The 16,162-nt window shown below is 48.4% G+C and overlaps 1 protein-coding gene across 1 annotated transcript; it reads right to left on the reverse strand.

The window, feature by feature from the left end:
- Positions 1 to 2,310: 2,310 nt before the first annotated feature.
- Positions 2,311 to 13,454, reverse strand: LOC140371350 (uncharacterized). The gene is made up of 9 exons (XM_072458455.1): positions 13,410 to 13,454; positions 13,059 to 13,125; positions 11,274 to 11,339; positions 10,354 to 10,598; positions 8,167 to 8,420; positions 7,699 to 7,984; positions 7,612 to 7,646; positions 6,886 to 7,309; positions 2,311 to 2,563 (listed from the first exon to the last, which is right to left on the reverse strand). The coding sequence occupies exons 4-9, from the start codon at positions 10,456 to 10,458 to the stop codon at positions 2,495 to 2,497; spliced, it is 1,173 nt and encodes a 390-aa protein (XP_072314556.1). The 5' UTR covers positions 10,459 to 10,598; positions 11,274 to 11,339; positions 13,059 to 13,125; positions 13,410 to 13,454; the 3' UTR covers positions 2,311 to 2,494.
- Positions 13,455 to 16,162: the final 2,708 nt, after the last annotated feature.

The raw sequence follows: 16,162 nt of genomic DNA on the forward strand, positions 1-16,162 counted from the left end.
GGGCTTATTACAATGAAGAGGTATGGGGGATTATTACTATAAAACAGACCTGGGCAAACTACGGCCCGCGGGCCACATACTTTATTTTGTATAAATCAAGTATTAGTTTGTCTTTATAATCCGGCCCGCCAAACATGCCAAGTAAGATTTAAAAATAATAATACTTTTTATTTTTATTTTAAAGCTTTTAGGCCAGACCTGGGCATTTGTGGCCCCAGGGGCAAGATGTGGCCCCAGGGGCAAGATGTGGCCCTCGGCATGTTTTAATCTGGACTCTAAAAAGATTTTTGTTTCTATTTTTTAACCGTCTGTAACATCTATCTGCACTTGTATCCTTAAAGATGAGATGAAATTAATGAAATAATAGATCCAATAGCCTATATTTGACAAAAAATGATATTTTATATATATATAAATATATTATATATATATATATTTTATATATATATATATATATATATATAAAATATAATATATATATAATATATTATATATATATATATATATATATTTATATATATAATATATATATATATATATATATATATAATATATATTATTATATTCCACACCAATGATGGCGGGCCGGCCCTCCGCTACCTGCCTGGATTGGAATATGGCCTTCAGAGGAAAATAATCGCCCACTCCTGCTATAAAGAGGCGGGGCTTATCAGTTCTGCAGTTTTGGACTTGTTTCTAACACTAAACCGTTTTATGTATTTAAAAAAAACTGTCTCCTGTAAAACTTTTTGTTTGTAAACTTAAAGGGCGGCCGAGTCCTGAGGCGTTTCCCAGTGGCACACGTCAGTGATTGGCTGTCGTGTTCACTCTGGGATTTGTGTCTTTGTCCTTTAAACATTTGGCCTCTCGTGTTTTAGAACTTTAAATGACGTTGGAAAGAAAGTTGTGTGTGATTTTCCCTCGTTATGATTTGTGTTAGCGCTCCATCTCCTGGTAGCAGAGGGAATTACCACAAAAGCTAGCTTGACATGCTAACGGAACGAGTTTGTGATGATTTATGGACTTTAAAAGAGCTCAGGAGACTCAACAGATCAACTCAACTGCAGCTGTGACGAGGAGCAATGTTGGATCTAATATTAATCACTCTATGAACAATATTAAACCTAAAGGTCAAAGGTCATTTTTTCTGATGGCGCCCCTGTGTTCTCTCAAACAGTCGAGTTTAACAGTGCAAGAGCCAAAAACCTGTTCAGTTCAGATGGCTGCAGAGGACACATAACAGTCAGAATCATCACTATTATCATCATTATATATTCATATTATTATTGCACAAACGTATCATACAACGAGATCAACACAGAGACGCTCCAGCTTCAACATGGTTCCACCGGATATTACTATAAAGATAATCCTGGTTTAAACCTGGTTTAGACCTGGTTTAGTCCTGGTTTAGTCCTGGTTTAGTCCTGGTTTAGTCCTGGTTTTAGTCCTGGTTTAAACCTGGTTTAGACCTGGTTTAGACCTGGTTTAGTCCTGGTTTAGTCCTGGTTTAGTCCTGGTTTAGACCTGGTTTAGTCCTGGTTTAGTCCTGGTTTAGTCCTGGTTTTAGTCCTGGTTTAAACCTGGTTTAGACCTGGTTTAGACCTGGTTTAGTCCTGGTTTAGTCCTGGTTTAGTCCTGGTTTAGACCTGGTTTAGTCCTGGTTTAGTCCTGGTTTAGTCCTGGTTTTAGTCCTGGTTTAAACCTGGTTTAGACCTGGTTTAGACCTGGTTTAGTCCTGGTTTAGACCTGGTTTAGTCCTGGTTTAGTCCTGGTTTAGTCCTGGTTTAGTCCTGGTTTAGTCCTGGTTTAGTCCTTTAGATTGGTTATAATCCTAGATTAAGAATATTCATCTTCTCTATAGTTTTGTAGTTTCATCTGTATCAGAAACATCTGCAGCAGCGCTAGCTAGCTCACGGTCTCAAAGCTAATGCTAAGTTCTATTATAAAATGTGTTAGTGCTGTAGTTTACTTCAGTTTGTGGCATTATTCTAATATTTATTGTGCCTCAATATTAGCATTAGCATTAGCACACCTCCCTTTATTAACACACGTTTTCATCTTATTTGTGTCTCGTCAGTGACATTTACCCACAATTCTCTGTTCACGCGCAGTGCGGCTCAAACCCCAGAGTAGAACTGGACGTACTGATGCTAACTGATGCTAACCGATGCTAACATGCTAAGAGATGCTGAAACTACCTGGACATTAGTGATGGTCAGGTGTCTGATTTTAAAGTGCACGTTTCTGTCACTGGTGAGAAAGAACGTCTTAAATCTCTAAACACAAATATCCGGCAGAACCATGACGTCTGCACCGCTCGAACGTAAAGTGCTGATGCTTGAGCTTCCATCTCTTTAAACGCGTTGGACTCACACAAAATGGCGTCCGTTTGGAGGAAGCGGAGGGAAGTAAAGAAGCGTGTTCGGGTTCAGCTGGTTCTGGCCTGTAGGTGGCGCTCTGAAATCAGTTTGTCAAATGTGTGTAAATGTTTTCACCCTCGGCGAAGCGCTCGCAGCTCTGCAGCAGCTTTACGCAGCTCCGCCTCGATCTCCAGCAGCTCCTGAGCAGAAGAAGAAGCCGCATTAAAGCAGCACTCTGTCACTTTTCAGAGTGTCGGCCATCACCAGCGAGAAGTCCAATAATATATTGTTAAAAAGATAATATGAATAAATATCAGAATGAATATTTATTCAGCATTCGTCACTTTTTCCACTCAAATCTTAGGCTGAGCAAATGAATATGTCTGTTTGCCGTAACCCGACCGACCCGGTATAAAACCAGCCGACTGAAAAAAAAATATCAGCATTTTGTAACAAAAACGCCAAATTCTTTTATTTTTCAAATATTTCGCAGACACACATACATTCCTAAAGCGCCATGTAGAATAATTCTATAGCGCTGGTGAAGAGATCTTTCATCCCAAGGGACAAATAACACATTGCGCAGCACATGTGCGTCTTCTCTTTCGGTCCTCCATGTGTTTCTATATCAAGCAGATCAAACAGGAGGAAACATATATTGTCTTTGACATGTTGATTTGCCTCTGTCAGCGCCACTGCCCTCGCCACCGCTCATGACGCTCTGCATCATGGTGTGGCTTCATTTAAATTTGACTTGCGCTTTGCATTCTGGGACATAAACACACCCAGCAGCGTCATCACGACAAACATGGCGGCGCCCGTGTCCCCCGCATGTTCCCCCGCTCGCCTTCGCTACCAAAATAAAGGATAACGGCGAAAACAAAAGGTCGATGGAAATATCCTAAAATCGTGAGATTTAGTCTCCTGATCGGGTTGAAGCCTCTGACCCCTGGACTGTTGAAGCCTGACCCCTGGACTGTTGAAGCCTGACCCCTGGACTGTTGAAGCCTGACCCCTGGACTGTTGAAGCCTGACCCCTGGACTGTTGAAGCCTGACCCCTGGACTGTTGAAGCCTCTGACCCCTGGACTGTTGAAGCCTCTGACCCCTGGACTGTTGAAGCCTCTGACCCGTGGACTGTTGAAGCCTGACCCCTGGACTGTTGAAGCCTGACCCCTGGACTGTTGAAGCCTCTGACCCCTGGACTGTTGAAGCCTGACCCCTGGACTGTTGAAGCCTCTGACCCCTGGACTGTTGAAGCCTGACCCCTGGACTGTTGAAGCCCGACCCCTGGACTGTTGAAGCCTCTGACCCCTGGACTGTTGAAGCCTGACCCCTGGACTGTTGAAGCCTCTGACCCCTGGACTGTTGAAGCCTAACCCCTGGACTGTTGAAGCCTGACCCCTGGACTGTTGAAGCCTCTGACCCCTGAACTGTTGAAGCCTGACCCCTGGACTGTTGAAGCCTCTGACCCCTGGACTGTTGAAGCCTGACCCCTGGACTGTTGAAGCCTGACCCCTGGACTGTTGAAGCCTCTGACCCCTGGACTGTTGAAGCCTCTGACCCCTGGACTGTTGAAGCCCGACCCCTGGACTGTTGAAGCCTCTGACCACTGAACTGTTGAAGCCTGACCCCTGGACTGTTGAAGCCTCTGATCCCTGAACTGTTGAAGCCTGACCCCTGGACTGTTGAAGCCTCTGACCCCTGGACTGTTGAAGCCTGACCCCTGGACTGTTGAAGCCTGACCCCTGGACTGTTGAAGCCTCTGACCCCTGGACTGTTGAAGCCTGACCCCTGGACTGTTGAAGCCTCTGACCCCTGGACTGTTGAAGCCTCTGACCCGTGGACTGTTGAAGCCTCTGACCCCTGGACTGTTGAAGCCTCTGACCCCTGAACTGTTGAAGCCTCTGACCCCTGGACTGTTGAAGCCTCTGACCCCTGGACTGTTGAAGCCTGACCCCTGGACTGTTGAAGCCTGACCCCTGGACTGTTGAAGCCTCTGACCCCTGGACTGTTGAAGCCTGACCCCTGGACTGTTGAAGCCTCTGACCCCTGGACTGTTGAAGCCTCTGACCCCTGGACTGTTGAAGCCTGACCCCTGGACTGTTGAAGCCTCTGACCCCTGGACTGTTGAAGCCTCTGACCCCTGGACTGTTGAAGCCTCTGACCCGTGGACTGTTGAAGCCTCTGACCCCTGGACTGTTGAAGCCTGACCCCTGGACTGTTGAAGCCTCTGACCCCTGGACTGTTGAAGCCTCTGACCCCTGGACTGTTGAAGCCTCTGACCCCTGGACTGTTGAAGCCTCTGACCCCTGGACTGTTGAAGCCTCTGACCCCTGGACTGTTGAAGCCTCTGACCCCTGGACTGTTGAAGCCTGACCCCTGGACTGTTGAAGCCTGACCCCTGGACTGTTGAAGCCTGACCCCTGGACTGTTGAAGCCTGACCCCTGGACTGTTGAAACCTGACCCCTGGACTGTTGAAGCCTCTGACCCCTGGACTGTTGAAGCCTCTGACCCCTGGACTGTTGAAGCCTCTGACCCGTGGACTGTTGAAGCCTGACCCCTGGACTGTTGAAGCCTGACCCCTGGACTGTTGAAGCCTCTGACCCCTGGACTGTTGAAGCCTGACCCCTGGACTGTTGAAGCCTCTGACCCCTGGACTGTTGAAGCCTGACCCCTGGACTGTTGAAGCCCGACCCCTGGACTGTTGAAGCCTCTGACCCCTGGACTGTTGAAGCCTGACCCCTGGACTGTTGAAGCCTCTGACCCCTGGACTGTTGAAGCCTAACCCCTGGACTGTTGAAGCCTGACCCCTGGACTGTTGAAGCCTCTGACCCCTGAACTGTTGAAGCCTGACCCCTGGACTGTTGAAGCCTCTGACCCCTGGACTGTTGAAGCCTGACCCCTGGACTGTTGAAGCCTGACCCCTGGACTGTTGAAGCCTCTGACCCCTGGACTGTTGAAGCCTCTGACCCCTGGACTGTTGAAGCCCGACCCCTGGACTGTTGAAGCCTCTGACCCCTGAACTGTTGAAGCCTGACCCCTGGACTGTTGAAGCCTCTGATCCCTGAACTGTTGAAGCCTGACCCCTGGACTGTTGAAGCCTCTGACCCCTGGACTGTTGAAGCCTGACCCCTGGACTGTTGAAGCCTGACCCCTGGACTGTTGAAGCCTCTGACCCCTGGACTGTTGAAGCCTGACCCCTGGACTGTTGAAGCCTCTGACCCCTGGACTGTTGAAGCCTCTGACCCGTGGACTGTTGAAGCCTCTGACCCCTGGACTGTTGAAGCCTCTGACCCCTGAACTGTTGAAGCCTCTGACCCCTGGACTGTTGAAGCCTCTGACCCCTGGACTGTTGAAGCCTGACCCCTGGACTGTTGAAGCCTGACCCCTGGACTGTTGAAGCCTCTGACCCCTGGACTGTTGAAGCCTGACCCCTGGACTGTTGAAGCCTCTGACCCCTGGACTGTTGAAGCCTCTGACCCCTGGACTGTTGAAGCCTGACCCCTGGACTGTTGAAGCCTCTGACCCCTGGACTGTTGAAGCCTCTGACCCCTGGACTGTTGAAGCCTCTGACCCGTGGACTGTTGAAGCCTCTGACCCCTGGACTGTTGAAGCCTGACCCCTGGACTGTTGAAGCCTCTGACCCCTGGACTGTTGAAGCCTCTGACCCCTGGACTGTTGAAGCCTCTGACCCCTGGACTGTTGAAGCCTCTGACCCCTGGACTGTTGAAGCCTGACCCCTGGACTGTTGAAGCCTCTGACCCGTGGACTGTTGAAGCCTCTGACCCCTGGACTGTTGAAGCCTCTGACCCCTGGACTGTTGAAGCCTCTGACCCCTGGACTGTTGAAGCCTGACCCCTGGACTGTTGAAGCCTGACCCCTGGACTGTTGAAGCCTCTGACCCCTGGACTGTTGAAGCCTGACCCCTGGACTGTTGAAGCCTCTGACCCCTGGACTGTTGAAGCCTGACCCCTGGACTGTTGAAGCCTCTGACCCCTGGACTGTTGAAGCCTCTGACCCCTGGACTGTTGAAGCCTCTGACCCGTGGACTGTTGAAGCCTCTGACCCCTGGACTGTTGAAGCCTGACCCCTGGACTGTTGAAGCCTCTGACCCCTGGACTGTTGAAGCCTCTGACCCCTGGACTGTTGAAGCCTCTGACCCCTGGACTGTTGAAGCCTGACCCCTGGACTGTTGAAGCCTGACCCCTGGACTGTTGAAGCCTCTGACCCCTGGACTGTTGAAGCCTCTGACCCCTGGACTGTTGAAGCCTGACCCCTGGACTGTTGAAGCCTCTGACCCCTGGACTGTTGAAGCCTCTGACCCCTGGACTGTTGAAGCCTCTGACCCCTGGACTGTTGAAGCCTCTGACCCCTGGACTGTTGAAGTCTTTTTTTTTTGCCTTCAAAGTAATAAAAATAAGCATTTACCGACCGACCCACTTGAAAAAAGTTGGGTCGGGTCACAGCAAACAGACACTTTATTTGGGGTAGACTTATCGTATGTCCAAGTTGTACCCACCTCTCCTTCCTGCTCCTCCTCCTGGTCGTCCTCCTGGTCCTCCTCCTGGTCGTCTTCTCCCTCCCCCTCATCCTCCCCCTCGTCCTCCTCCTCGTCCTCCACCTCGTCGTCCCGCTCGTCCTCTCCTCCTTCCTGCTCCTCTTCTTGTTTCTCTTGTTTCTCTCGTTCGAATTGTCTGGTGGCTTCGTCGCTGGCCTTCTCCATCTCCCTCTTCTGCTCCACCTTGTCCTCCTCCGCCTTGTCCTCCTCCGCTTTGTCCTCCTCCGCCTTGTCCTCCTCTGCCTTGTCCTCCTCCGCCTTGTCCTCCTCCGCCTTGTCCTCCTGCACCATGTCCTCCTCCGCCTTGCTCATCCTCTGCTCCTCCGTCACGGTCGCGCTCTCCGTCGGCTTCACCTCCTCCGCGACGCTCTTCGCGGTTTCATCGCTGAAGAAACACAAAAAAAGACATGTTTGAAATCATCTTTTCAGAACAAAACCGCTTGTCCCAAACAGGGCGGGGCCAGAATTTCAGTTCGATCGTGATTCGTGTAAAAGTTTTCATGGTTGAGCTCTAAATGTCTCGAAACACAAAGGGTAACGAGAGTAGTGAACTACGCTGTACCTGCAAGTGGGCGTTGGACCCATGCATTAAGGTGGGGACATGCCCCTCCCACTTTTGAAAACGAACGGTTATGCCCCTCCCACTTTTCACAGCAGCTGCTCGTCTCTATGAAGTCTGACCCTCACTTTGCTGCTGTTTCCCGGTCTCTCTGATCTGTTTGCTGAAAGTGCAAACGGCCATGAAACTGCCTCTTAAAAGTGAACTCTCTGCACTCTCTGAGCTCCTCTTTCCTCCCGCTCCGTGAGTCTTTCCTCCTGCTCCGTGAGTCTTTCCTCCTGCTCCGTGAGTCTTTCCTCCCGCTCCGTGAGTCTTTCCTCCTGCTCCGTGAGTCTTTCCTCCCGCTCCGTGAGTCTTTCCTCCTGCTCCGTGAGTCTTTCCTCCCGCTCCGTGAGTCTTCCCTCCTGCTCCGTGAGTCTTTCCTCCCGCTCCGTGAGTCTTTCCTCCTGCTCCATGAGTCTTTCCTCCCGCTCCGTGAGTCTTTCCTCCCGCTCCGTGAGTCTTTCCTCCCGCGGTAATTTGAGATGTTATTGGTCAATCGCTGCTGGCCTTGCTTGCCCTGACCGCCACTGCTTTGGCCACATTACCAGTGTTTGAATGTGAATGTGATGTGGCAGATTGCCCCAGGGCAGCCGTGGCGCTGGCTGAGGGTAATGCTTTATGTCTCTGGGTTAAACACTCACCTGTCCGTCTGTGCCTGGCTCTGTGGGACCGGGCTGGGTGTGGTCCGGTCCTCCTCCTCACTCTTCTTCCTCTGCTCCTCCTCTTCTCTGACTCTCTCCATCTTTGCCTCCAGCTCCTTCAGCTCCTCGGTCTTCCTCTGGACCTCAGACTCTCTCTGGGCTGTGGGTTTGTTCTGCAGGTCCTGGAGCTCCCTCTGGACCTTCTCCTTCTCCACCAGCAGCTCCACCTCCGCCTTCCTCCTCTGCTCCACCTCCTGCACAGACATCACACAGGTTAACCACTCTGCCACGGCCACACACACAAAGACTCAATCGAGCAGAGAAGAGGCGAGTCCAGGAGCGCCCCCTTGTGGTCATAAGCGTTTGTGCGCAAGTGGCTTAAAGGACAAATATTGTCTGTAAGGCCGTGCGAAGCGCTGGCCCTCTTCCAAACACTCACAAACGCACTCCTCCTCATGCACGCCCTGTGCATACTAATTAGTAGTAGGAAAATTAAACATTACATTACCGTACAGGTGAAGCCCGAGCTAAAGTGCGCACTTTATATGGGGATGACTTTATATTAAAGCACTTGTTTGCGCTAAGTAGCTCACGAATATGTTCCCCATCTCTTGCATGTTCCGTGCATATAAACATGTAATGCAAAAATTTAACATTATTACTGTATAGAGGGCCAAAAACACAAAGTGGGCGGAGCCCACTCAAAATTAACGAAAGTACCCGTCAGTGACCAGGGACCCACACCATGAGGTAGGAAAGCGCGAGCGCTTTCCGAAAATGTATAGTTTATGATATTTGAAAAATGGGAAACATTGTTTTTACATCGGAATATTATTCTTTCTTCTTCTTCTCGGGACCAACCCCCCTATTCTTCACCCAGTGAACATTGACGAAAAGTCAAAAAAATTTGCACACCTCTAAAAATTGTGCCTCTCTACATTCTGGCTATCTTCCTTTTCCATAATTTTAAAAATTGGCGCCTCAGCGCCCCCAAATGTACCAAAAAATGCATTGAGAGATGGGAAATGGCCCAAAAAAAATCTGATTGTAGAATCATGAAATTTGGTGCAAAGGTAGATGGTGACAAGAGAAGTAAAAAATATTATCACGGCAACGCCGTCCGCCCAACCAAATGTCGGCCATATTGGATCAAAATTTGCTAAGCATGACTCAGGAGTTTTTCCATGTCATACTTTTACCAACTCCTCCCAGGACGTTGGCCAGAAAAAGCTAAAATTTGGTGAAAATGGTGCTGAGGAGTGGGACATCAAAAGTTATTTAAATGACTTTGATACCTGTCATGGTCTCTGAGCGGCGAAGCCGCAAACAGTAGCTACAATTTAGGAAATGTTCCAAATTTTAAATTTGCTGCCATTTGCGCAGATAAAGTCCGAATTGCGTCAAATTTGAATCAGTTGTTAAACCCTATGCCCTAAACCTATTTTAACTGAAATAGATTAGTTTGGGGCGACAGCGCCCCCTATAGAGTGACATAACATTTTATATGGAGGGTAAAATGTATAAATTTTCGAAATTTGGCACAAAATTCCATTTTGGCATCCCGATCAAAAAAGTCAATGAGACCCATGTTATATTTGTTACGGTGTAGCCGTAGCGATGACAGAAACCTCCGATGTTATTCCAATGGGGAAATCGCCAGATCTCTGAAATGTGAACATGCTGAAACTTTATACTTTTACAAACTCCTCCCAGGGTGTCAGCCCGATTAACCTGAAATTTGGGGAGACTCATCTTCAGGGGTGAACCATCAAAAGTTATCAACATTATCAACATATCACTTTGTGCGGCGAAGCTGCAAACTTTTCCCTTCATATGTAAAGCAAAGGGGAGAAGATGCGACAGCGTCACGGATTCAGCAGGAGGTGTAATAAAAGGTAAATTGCGGCCTCTTCTTGCGGCGGCGGTGAGGGCTGATCATCGCCGCTTGCGGCTATATTTTATATTGTCATCAGCGTTTAAACTTGCTCTGGAGGCTCTTTAGTTAACATCTCATGTGTTAGAACAAAAAAGAAGTGTATTAAAAAAGAAAATTAACATCTGTATCTCTGCTGTTTGCCACGGGACTGACTGGTTTGGCGCCATCTACTGGCTGCAGAGGGAATTACACATGTCAATAAAAAAGCAGTTGGATTCTTTTAGTCATGATTTTGCTCACGAGTAACTCACCTCTGTCTGCTGTTCTTCCTCTTTGTAGCTCTTCTTCTTTGCCTCCTTTATCAGCTCCTTCACCTCGTCCTCCTCATCCTTGCTCTTCCTCTGCACCTCCTTCATCTCCTCCTCTTCTTCATGTTCTTCCTCTTCTTCGTCCTCCACGTCAAAGTCGTCTTCCTCATCGGCCGTGTTGAATCCTTCGTCCTCGTCGTCTTCGTCCTCGTCTTCGTCTCCTTCATCGTCTCGCTCTCTTTTTCGCTCTAAAGAAAAGACAAAACAGAAAATCAACATGAGCTGGATTTTCTCTGTTTTTAGAAAAGAATCCAATAAAACACATGAAAGTGACAGAATTAACTTGAACTTGTTACAGTTTTGTAACACATTTCAATATTTGTCTCTTTCATTCATTTCATTAATAAACTTTGGATTAAAAGTGACAAGTTTGTTTTGTAAGATTAGATTTTTTTTTCTAATTTAGATTTTTTTTTTTTAAAACATCTGAAATAAGTGGGTGTAATCCCTCCTTTGTCCAGGAGGGTCCGTCACCTGGACCTTTTGAATGATCCAAGAGTCATTCTCAATCTGTGGATCTAGTCCGAGATATTCAATATTTAATATTTATTCTACTTTCAGTGTGTTTACAGTTTCACCTGAATCTAATCCTCTTTGTTCACAGCTCTGTAAAGGCGATAGAAATCCTATTGTTTAATAAAGGTTGCGTAAAAACGTAACAAATGTTATGAAGATAAATCACTGCAGTTTTAAAGATGTTTGTCCCTTTTCATTTAGAACTTTTACCTTATAAAACACATGAAAATGTTTAAAGCAAAATTCAGCGACAGAAATGAAAGATAGAAATGTTTTTATGTTTTTTCAGGGTTAAATTTGCCAGTATTGAAAATGATAAACGTGATGAATTAAAGTGTCACATTGACCTCGCTCAGCCAGATCCTGCAGCTCCTGGAGGAGCCCGTGATGTCTCTGGACCTCCTGCAGCTCCTCTGGACAAACAACAACAACAACAACAACAACAGGCTGTTTACTGCTCATTTAGCTCAGATCCAAAGAAACACTCAAATCTCAAGTTTCCTTTTTATACTTCACAAACTTAATGTGGAAACTCACGTACGCAACAGTTTTGTGCTTTATAAACGATGATGAGCTTTATTCACTCTCTGGACTTTATGGACACAATACTTTTCACAGCTTTATTTAAAAGTGGGAGATGCATTTCCCCCAAAATATTGAATTAAAGAAACATTATTGTATTCATTTTTTTTGTCTGTTCTTTTCTCTTGTTTTTACCATGTGGTGAGAGGGCGGCGTTACCATGTGGTGAGAGGGCGGGGTTACCATGTGGTGAGAGGGCGGGGTTACCATGTGGTGAGAGGGCGGGGTTACCATGTGGTGAGAGGGCGGCGTTACCATGTGGTGAGAGGGCGGCGTTACCATGTGGTGAGAGGGCGGGGTTACCATGTGGTGAGAGGGCGGGGTTACCATGTGGTGAGAGGGCGGGGTTACCATGTGGTGAGAGGGCGGGGTTACCATGTGGTGAGAGGGCGGCGTTACCATGTGGTGAGAGGGCGGCGTTACCATGTGGTGAGAGGGCGGGGTTACCATGTGGTGAGAGGGCGGGGTTACCATGTGGTGAGAGGGCGGGGTTACCATGTGGTGAGAGGGCGGCGTTACCATGTGGTGAGAGGGCGGCGTTACCATGTGGTGAGAGGGCGGGGTTACCATGTGGTGAGAGGGCGGGGTTACCATGTGGTGAGAGGGCGGGGTTACCATGTGGTGAGAGGGCGGGGTTACCATGTGGTGAGAGGGCGGCGTTACCATGTGGTGAGAGGGCGGCGTTACCATGTGGTGAGAGGGCGGGGTTACCATGTGGTGAGAGGGCGGGGTTACCATGTGGTGAGAGGGCGGCGTTACCATGTGGTGAGAGGGCGGCGTTACCATGTGGTGAGAGGGCGGCGTTACCATGTGGTGAGAGGGCGGGGTTACCATGTGGTGAGAGGGCGGGGTTACCATGTGGTGAGAGGGCGGGGTTACCATGTGGTGAGAGGGCGGGGTTACCATGTGGTGAGAGGGCGGGGTTACCATGTGGTGAGAGGGCGGGGTTACCATGTGGTGAGAGGGCGGCGTTACCATGTGGTGAGAGGGCGGCGTTACCATGTGGTGAGAGGGCGGGGTTACCATGTGGTGAGAGGGCGGGGTTACCATGTGGTGAGAGGGCGGGGTTACCATGTGGTGAGAGGGCGGCGTTACCATGTGGTGAGAGGGCGGCGTTACCATGTGGTGAGAGGGCGGGGTTACCATGTGGTGAGAGGGCGGGGTTACCATGTGGTGAGAGGGCGGCGTTACCATGTGGTGAGAGGGCGGGGTTACCATGTGGTGAGAGGGCGGCGTTACCATGTGGTGAGAGGGCGGGGTTACCATGTGGTGAGAGGGCGGGGTTACCATGTGGTGAGAGGGCGGGGTTACCATGTGGTGAGAGGGCGGCGTTACCATGTGGTGAGAGGGCGGCGTTACCATGTGGTGAGAGGGCGGGGTTACCATGTGGTGAGAGGGCGGGGTTACCATGTGGTGAGAGGGCGGGGTTACCATGTGGTGAGAGGGCGGGGTTACCATGTGATGAGAGGGCGGAGTTACCATGTGGTGAGAGGGCGGGGTTACCATGTGGTGAGAGGGCGGGGTTACCATGTGGTGAGAGGGCGGGGTACCTGCTAGCTGTGGCACACACTCCTGAGTGTCGTCTCCGCTGAGCGTCTGCTGAATGATGCACTCGACCTGAACAAACCAGAGAAAAGTGACAAACAAAGGGTTAAAGTTCTGTGATGTCATCAGTGTGCGACACATGGTTGGACTAAATGAAGGTGTTTTATGGTCTTATTGTGTCAGGTCAGAACTGTTGTGTCGTTTATGTGGAGTTTGGCTCTTGTTTACAGTCTGGTTGCTATGGTAACAGCTGTGAAATCACCTCTGCCTGTGTCATAAACGCATCGTTGTGTGGAACTTTCAGAAAAGTGACAGAATGTTTCTTTAAATGAAGAAGAAACAGGAGATTTTCAGACCTTTGCTTCTTTCAGGGAGAACGAGGAGAACGGCCGACTTCCAACTGCGAAGAACAAGAGAGGAAAAGATCACGAGAGGAAAAGAACACGTTTAGTTTAAAACAGACACACAGTTTAAAAATGTCGAAAAATGTTTCATTCTAAGACGAGATTTAAGTTTTACAGACTCAAAAATCAATGAGAAAATGTCTAAACCCGATCACTGGTCCTGGTCCAGGTCCTGCTCTAGGTCCTGGTCCTGGTCCTGGTCCAGGTCCAGGTCCAGGTCCAAGTCCAGGACTAGGTCCTGGTCCTGGTCCTGGTCCTGGTCCAAGTCCAGGTCCTGGTCCAGGTCCTGGTCCTGGTCCTGGTCCTGGTCCTGGTCCTGGTCCTGGTCCAAGTCCAGGTCCAGGTCCAGGTCCAGGTCCTGGTCCAGGTCCTGGTCCTGCTCTAGGTCCAGGTCCTGTTCCTGTTCCTGTTCCTGGTCCTGGTCCTGGTCCAGGTCCTGGTCCTGGTCCTGGTCCAGGTCCTGGTCCTGGTCCTGGTCCTGGTCCAGGTCCTGGTCCTGGTCCTGGTCCAGGTCCAGGTCCTGGTCCTGGTCCAGGTCCTGGTCCTGCTCTAGGTCCAGGTCCTGTTCCAGTTCCTGGTCCTGGTCCTGGTCCTGGTCCTGGTCCTGGTCCAGGTCCAGGTCCTGGTCCAGGTCCAGGTCCAGGTCCTGGTCCAGGTCCTGGTCCTGCTCTAGGTCCAGGTCCTGGTCCAGGTCCTGGTCCTGCTCTAGGTCCAGGTCCTGTTCCTGGTCCTGGTCCAGGTCCTGGTCCAGGTCCACGTGGTGCGGCTCAGTCTGGGTAAGTTAAACCCTTAAAGAGGATTATGTTCTGAACTTTAGACCTTCTGTTTCTGCTTCAGACGCTCAGAGCTGAACTCTAAACACCAGGTCCTCAAACTCTTCAATAAACATTACAGACTTTTACACCACTTTACACCACTTTACACAGACTTTTACACAGACTTTACACAGACTTTACACAGACTTTACACCACTTTACACCACTTTACACCACTTTACACAGACTTTTACACAGACTTTACACAGACTTTACACAGACTTTACACCACTTTACACCACTTTACACCATTTTACACAGACTTTACATCACTTTACACCACTTTACATCACTTTACACAGACTTTACATCACTTTACACCACTTTACACAGACTTTTACACAGACTTTACACCACTTTACACCACTTTACACAGACTTTTACACAGACTTTACACCACTTTACACCACTTTACACCACTTTACACCATTTTACACAGACTTTACATCACTTTACACCACTTTACATCACTTTACACAGACTTTACACCACTTTACACCACTTTACATCACTTTACACAGACTTTACACCACTTTACACCACTTTAAACGACTTTACACGACGTTACACGACTTTAAACTGTAAAAACCTTCATCAAAATAACACTAAAAGCTCTAAAAGTTCATATTTAGTCTGGCACCATCAGCACGCACAGGGAACGTTTCACACCTCAGACTGTGTTTGACCTGTGCTAATCGCTAATCATTTATTAGCATTTTCAGCATAACTCGCTACAACAGCAACGTTTGTGTTTTTAATACAGTTATACTTTTGTACCATGTTATTAGAAAGTAAAGTTTAGGACTGAGATTTGAGACGTTTGTGCAGATTTCTGTTTGAGTTTGTTTACGCTAGCGACCAGAACCAAGATGGCCGCCGGTGGCACAGGTCACATGTCTGACAGGAACCATTCTGTCAAACCAGGTCTAAACCAGTTTTAAACCAGGTCTAAACCAGGTCTAAACTAGGACCAAACCAGGTCTAAAACAGGTCTAAACCAGGTCCTTCTTCATTCACTGAAGCTGTTACTTGACAGTTTGTGTTTTTACTCTCACTTTATGTTGTTGTTGTTGTTGTTGTTGTTGTTGTTGGTGTTGTGTTGCTCGCTCGATCCACACGTATTCTTTCACAAACATATCATTACACTGTTTCTGCTCGTCTTACTTCACCTTCAATTTGTCACTGTTTTTGTCTCAGACGATCAAATGACTGTTGTCTTCAGAGCGACATGAAGTAATGTGTACTTCAACTGTGTACTTCAACTGTGTACTTCTGTGTACTTCAACTGTGTACTTCTGTGTACTTCAACTGTGTACTTCAACTGTGTACTTCTGTGTACTTCAACTGTGTACTTCAACTGTGTACTTCAACTGTGTACTTCTGTGTACTTCAACTGTGTACTTCAACTGTGTACTTCAACTGTGTACTTCAACTGTGTACTTCTGTGTACTTCTGTGTACTTCAACTGTGTACTTCTGTGTACTTCAACTGTGTACTTCAACTGTGTACTTCAACTGTGTACTTCTGTGTACTTCAACTGTGTACTTCAACTGTGTACTTCTGTGTACTTCAACTGTGTACTTCTGAGACTGGAACTAAACCAGGACTAAGTCACAAAATATACCAGGACAAACATTGACTGAACCAGAACTAAACCAGGACTAAACCAGGACTAAACCCGGACTAAACCCGGGGGAGCTCACAGTAACAGGATGAAAAGTTAAAGACACTTGAGACACACACGTGCAGCTCCACACGTGTGTGTCTGTGGTTTGTGTGTTTATGGTGTGTGTGTGTGTAGTCTGTGTGTGTGTCTGTGGTGTGTGTGTCTGTAGTCTGTGGTGTGTGTGTCTGTAGTTTGTGTGTGTCTGTAGTGTGTGTGTGTCTGTA

Source organism: Eucyclogobius newberryi, unplaced genomic scaffold (assembly GCF_026437365.1).
Source record: "Eucyclogobius newberryi isolate DKJ021-1_F unplaced genomic scaffold, fEucNew1.0.hap1 SCAF_218, whole genome shotgun sequence".
Lineage (NCBI taxonomy): Eukaryota > Metazoa > Chordata > Actinopteri > Gobiiformes > Gobiidae > Eucyclogobius > Eucyclogobius newberryi.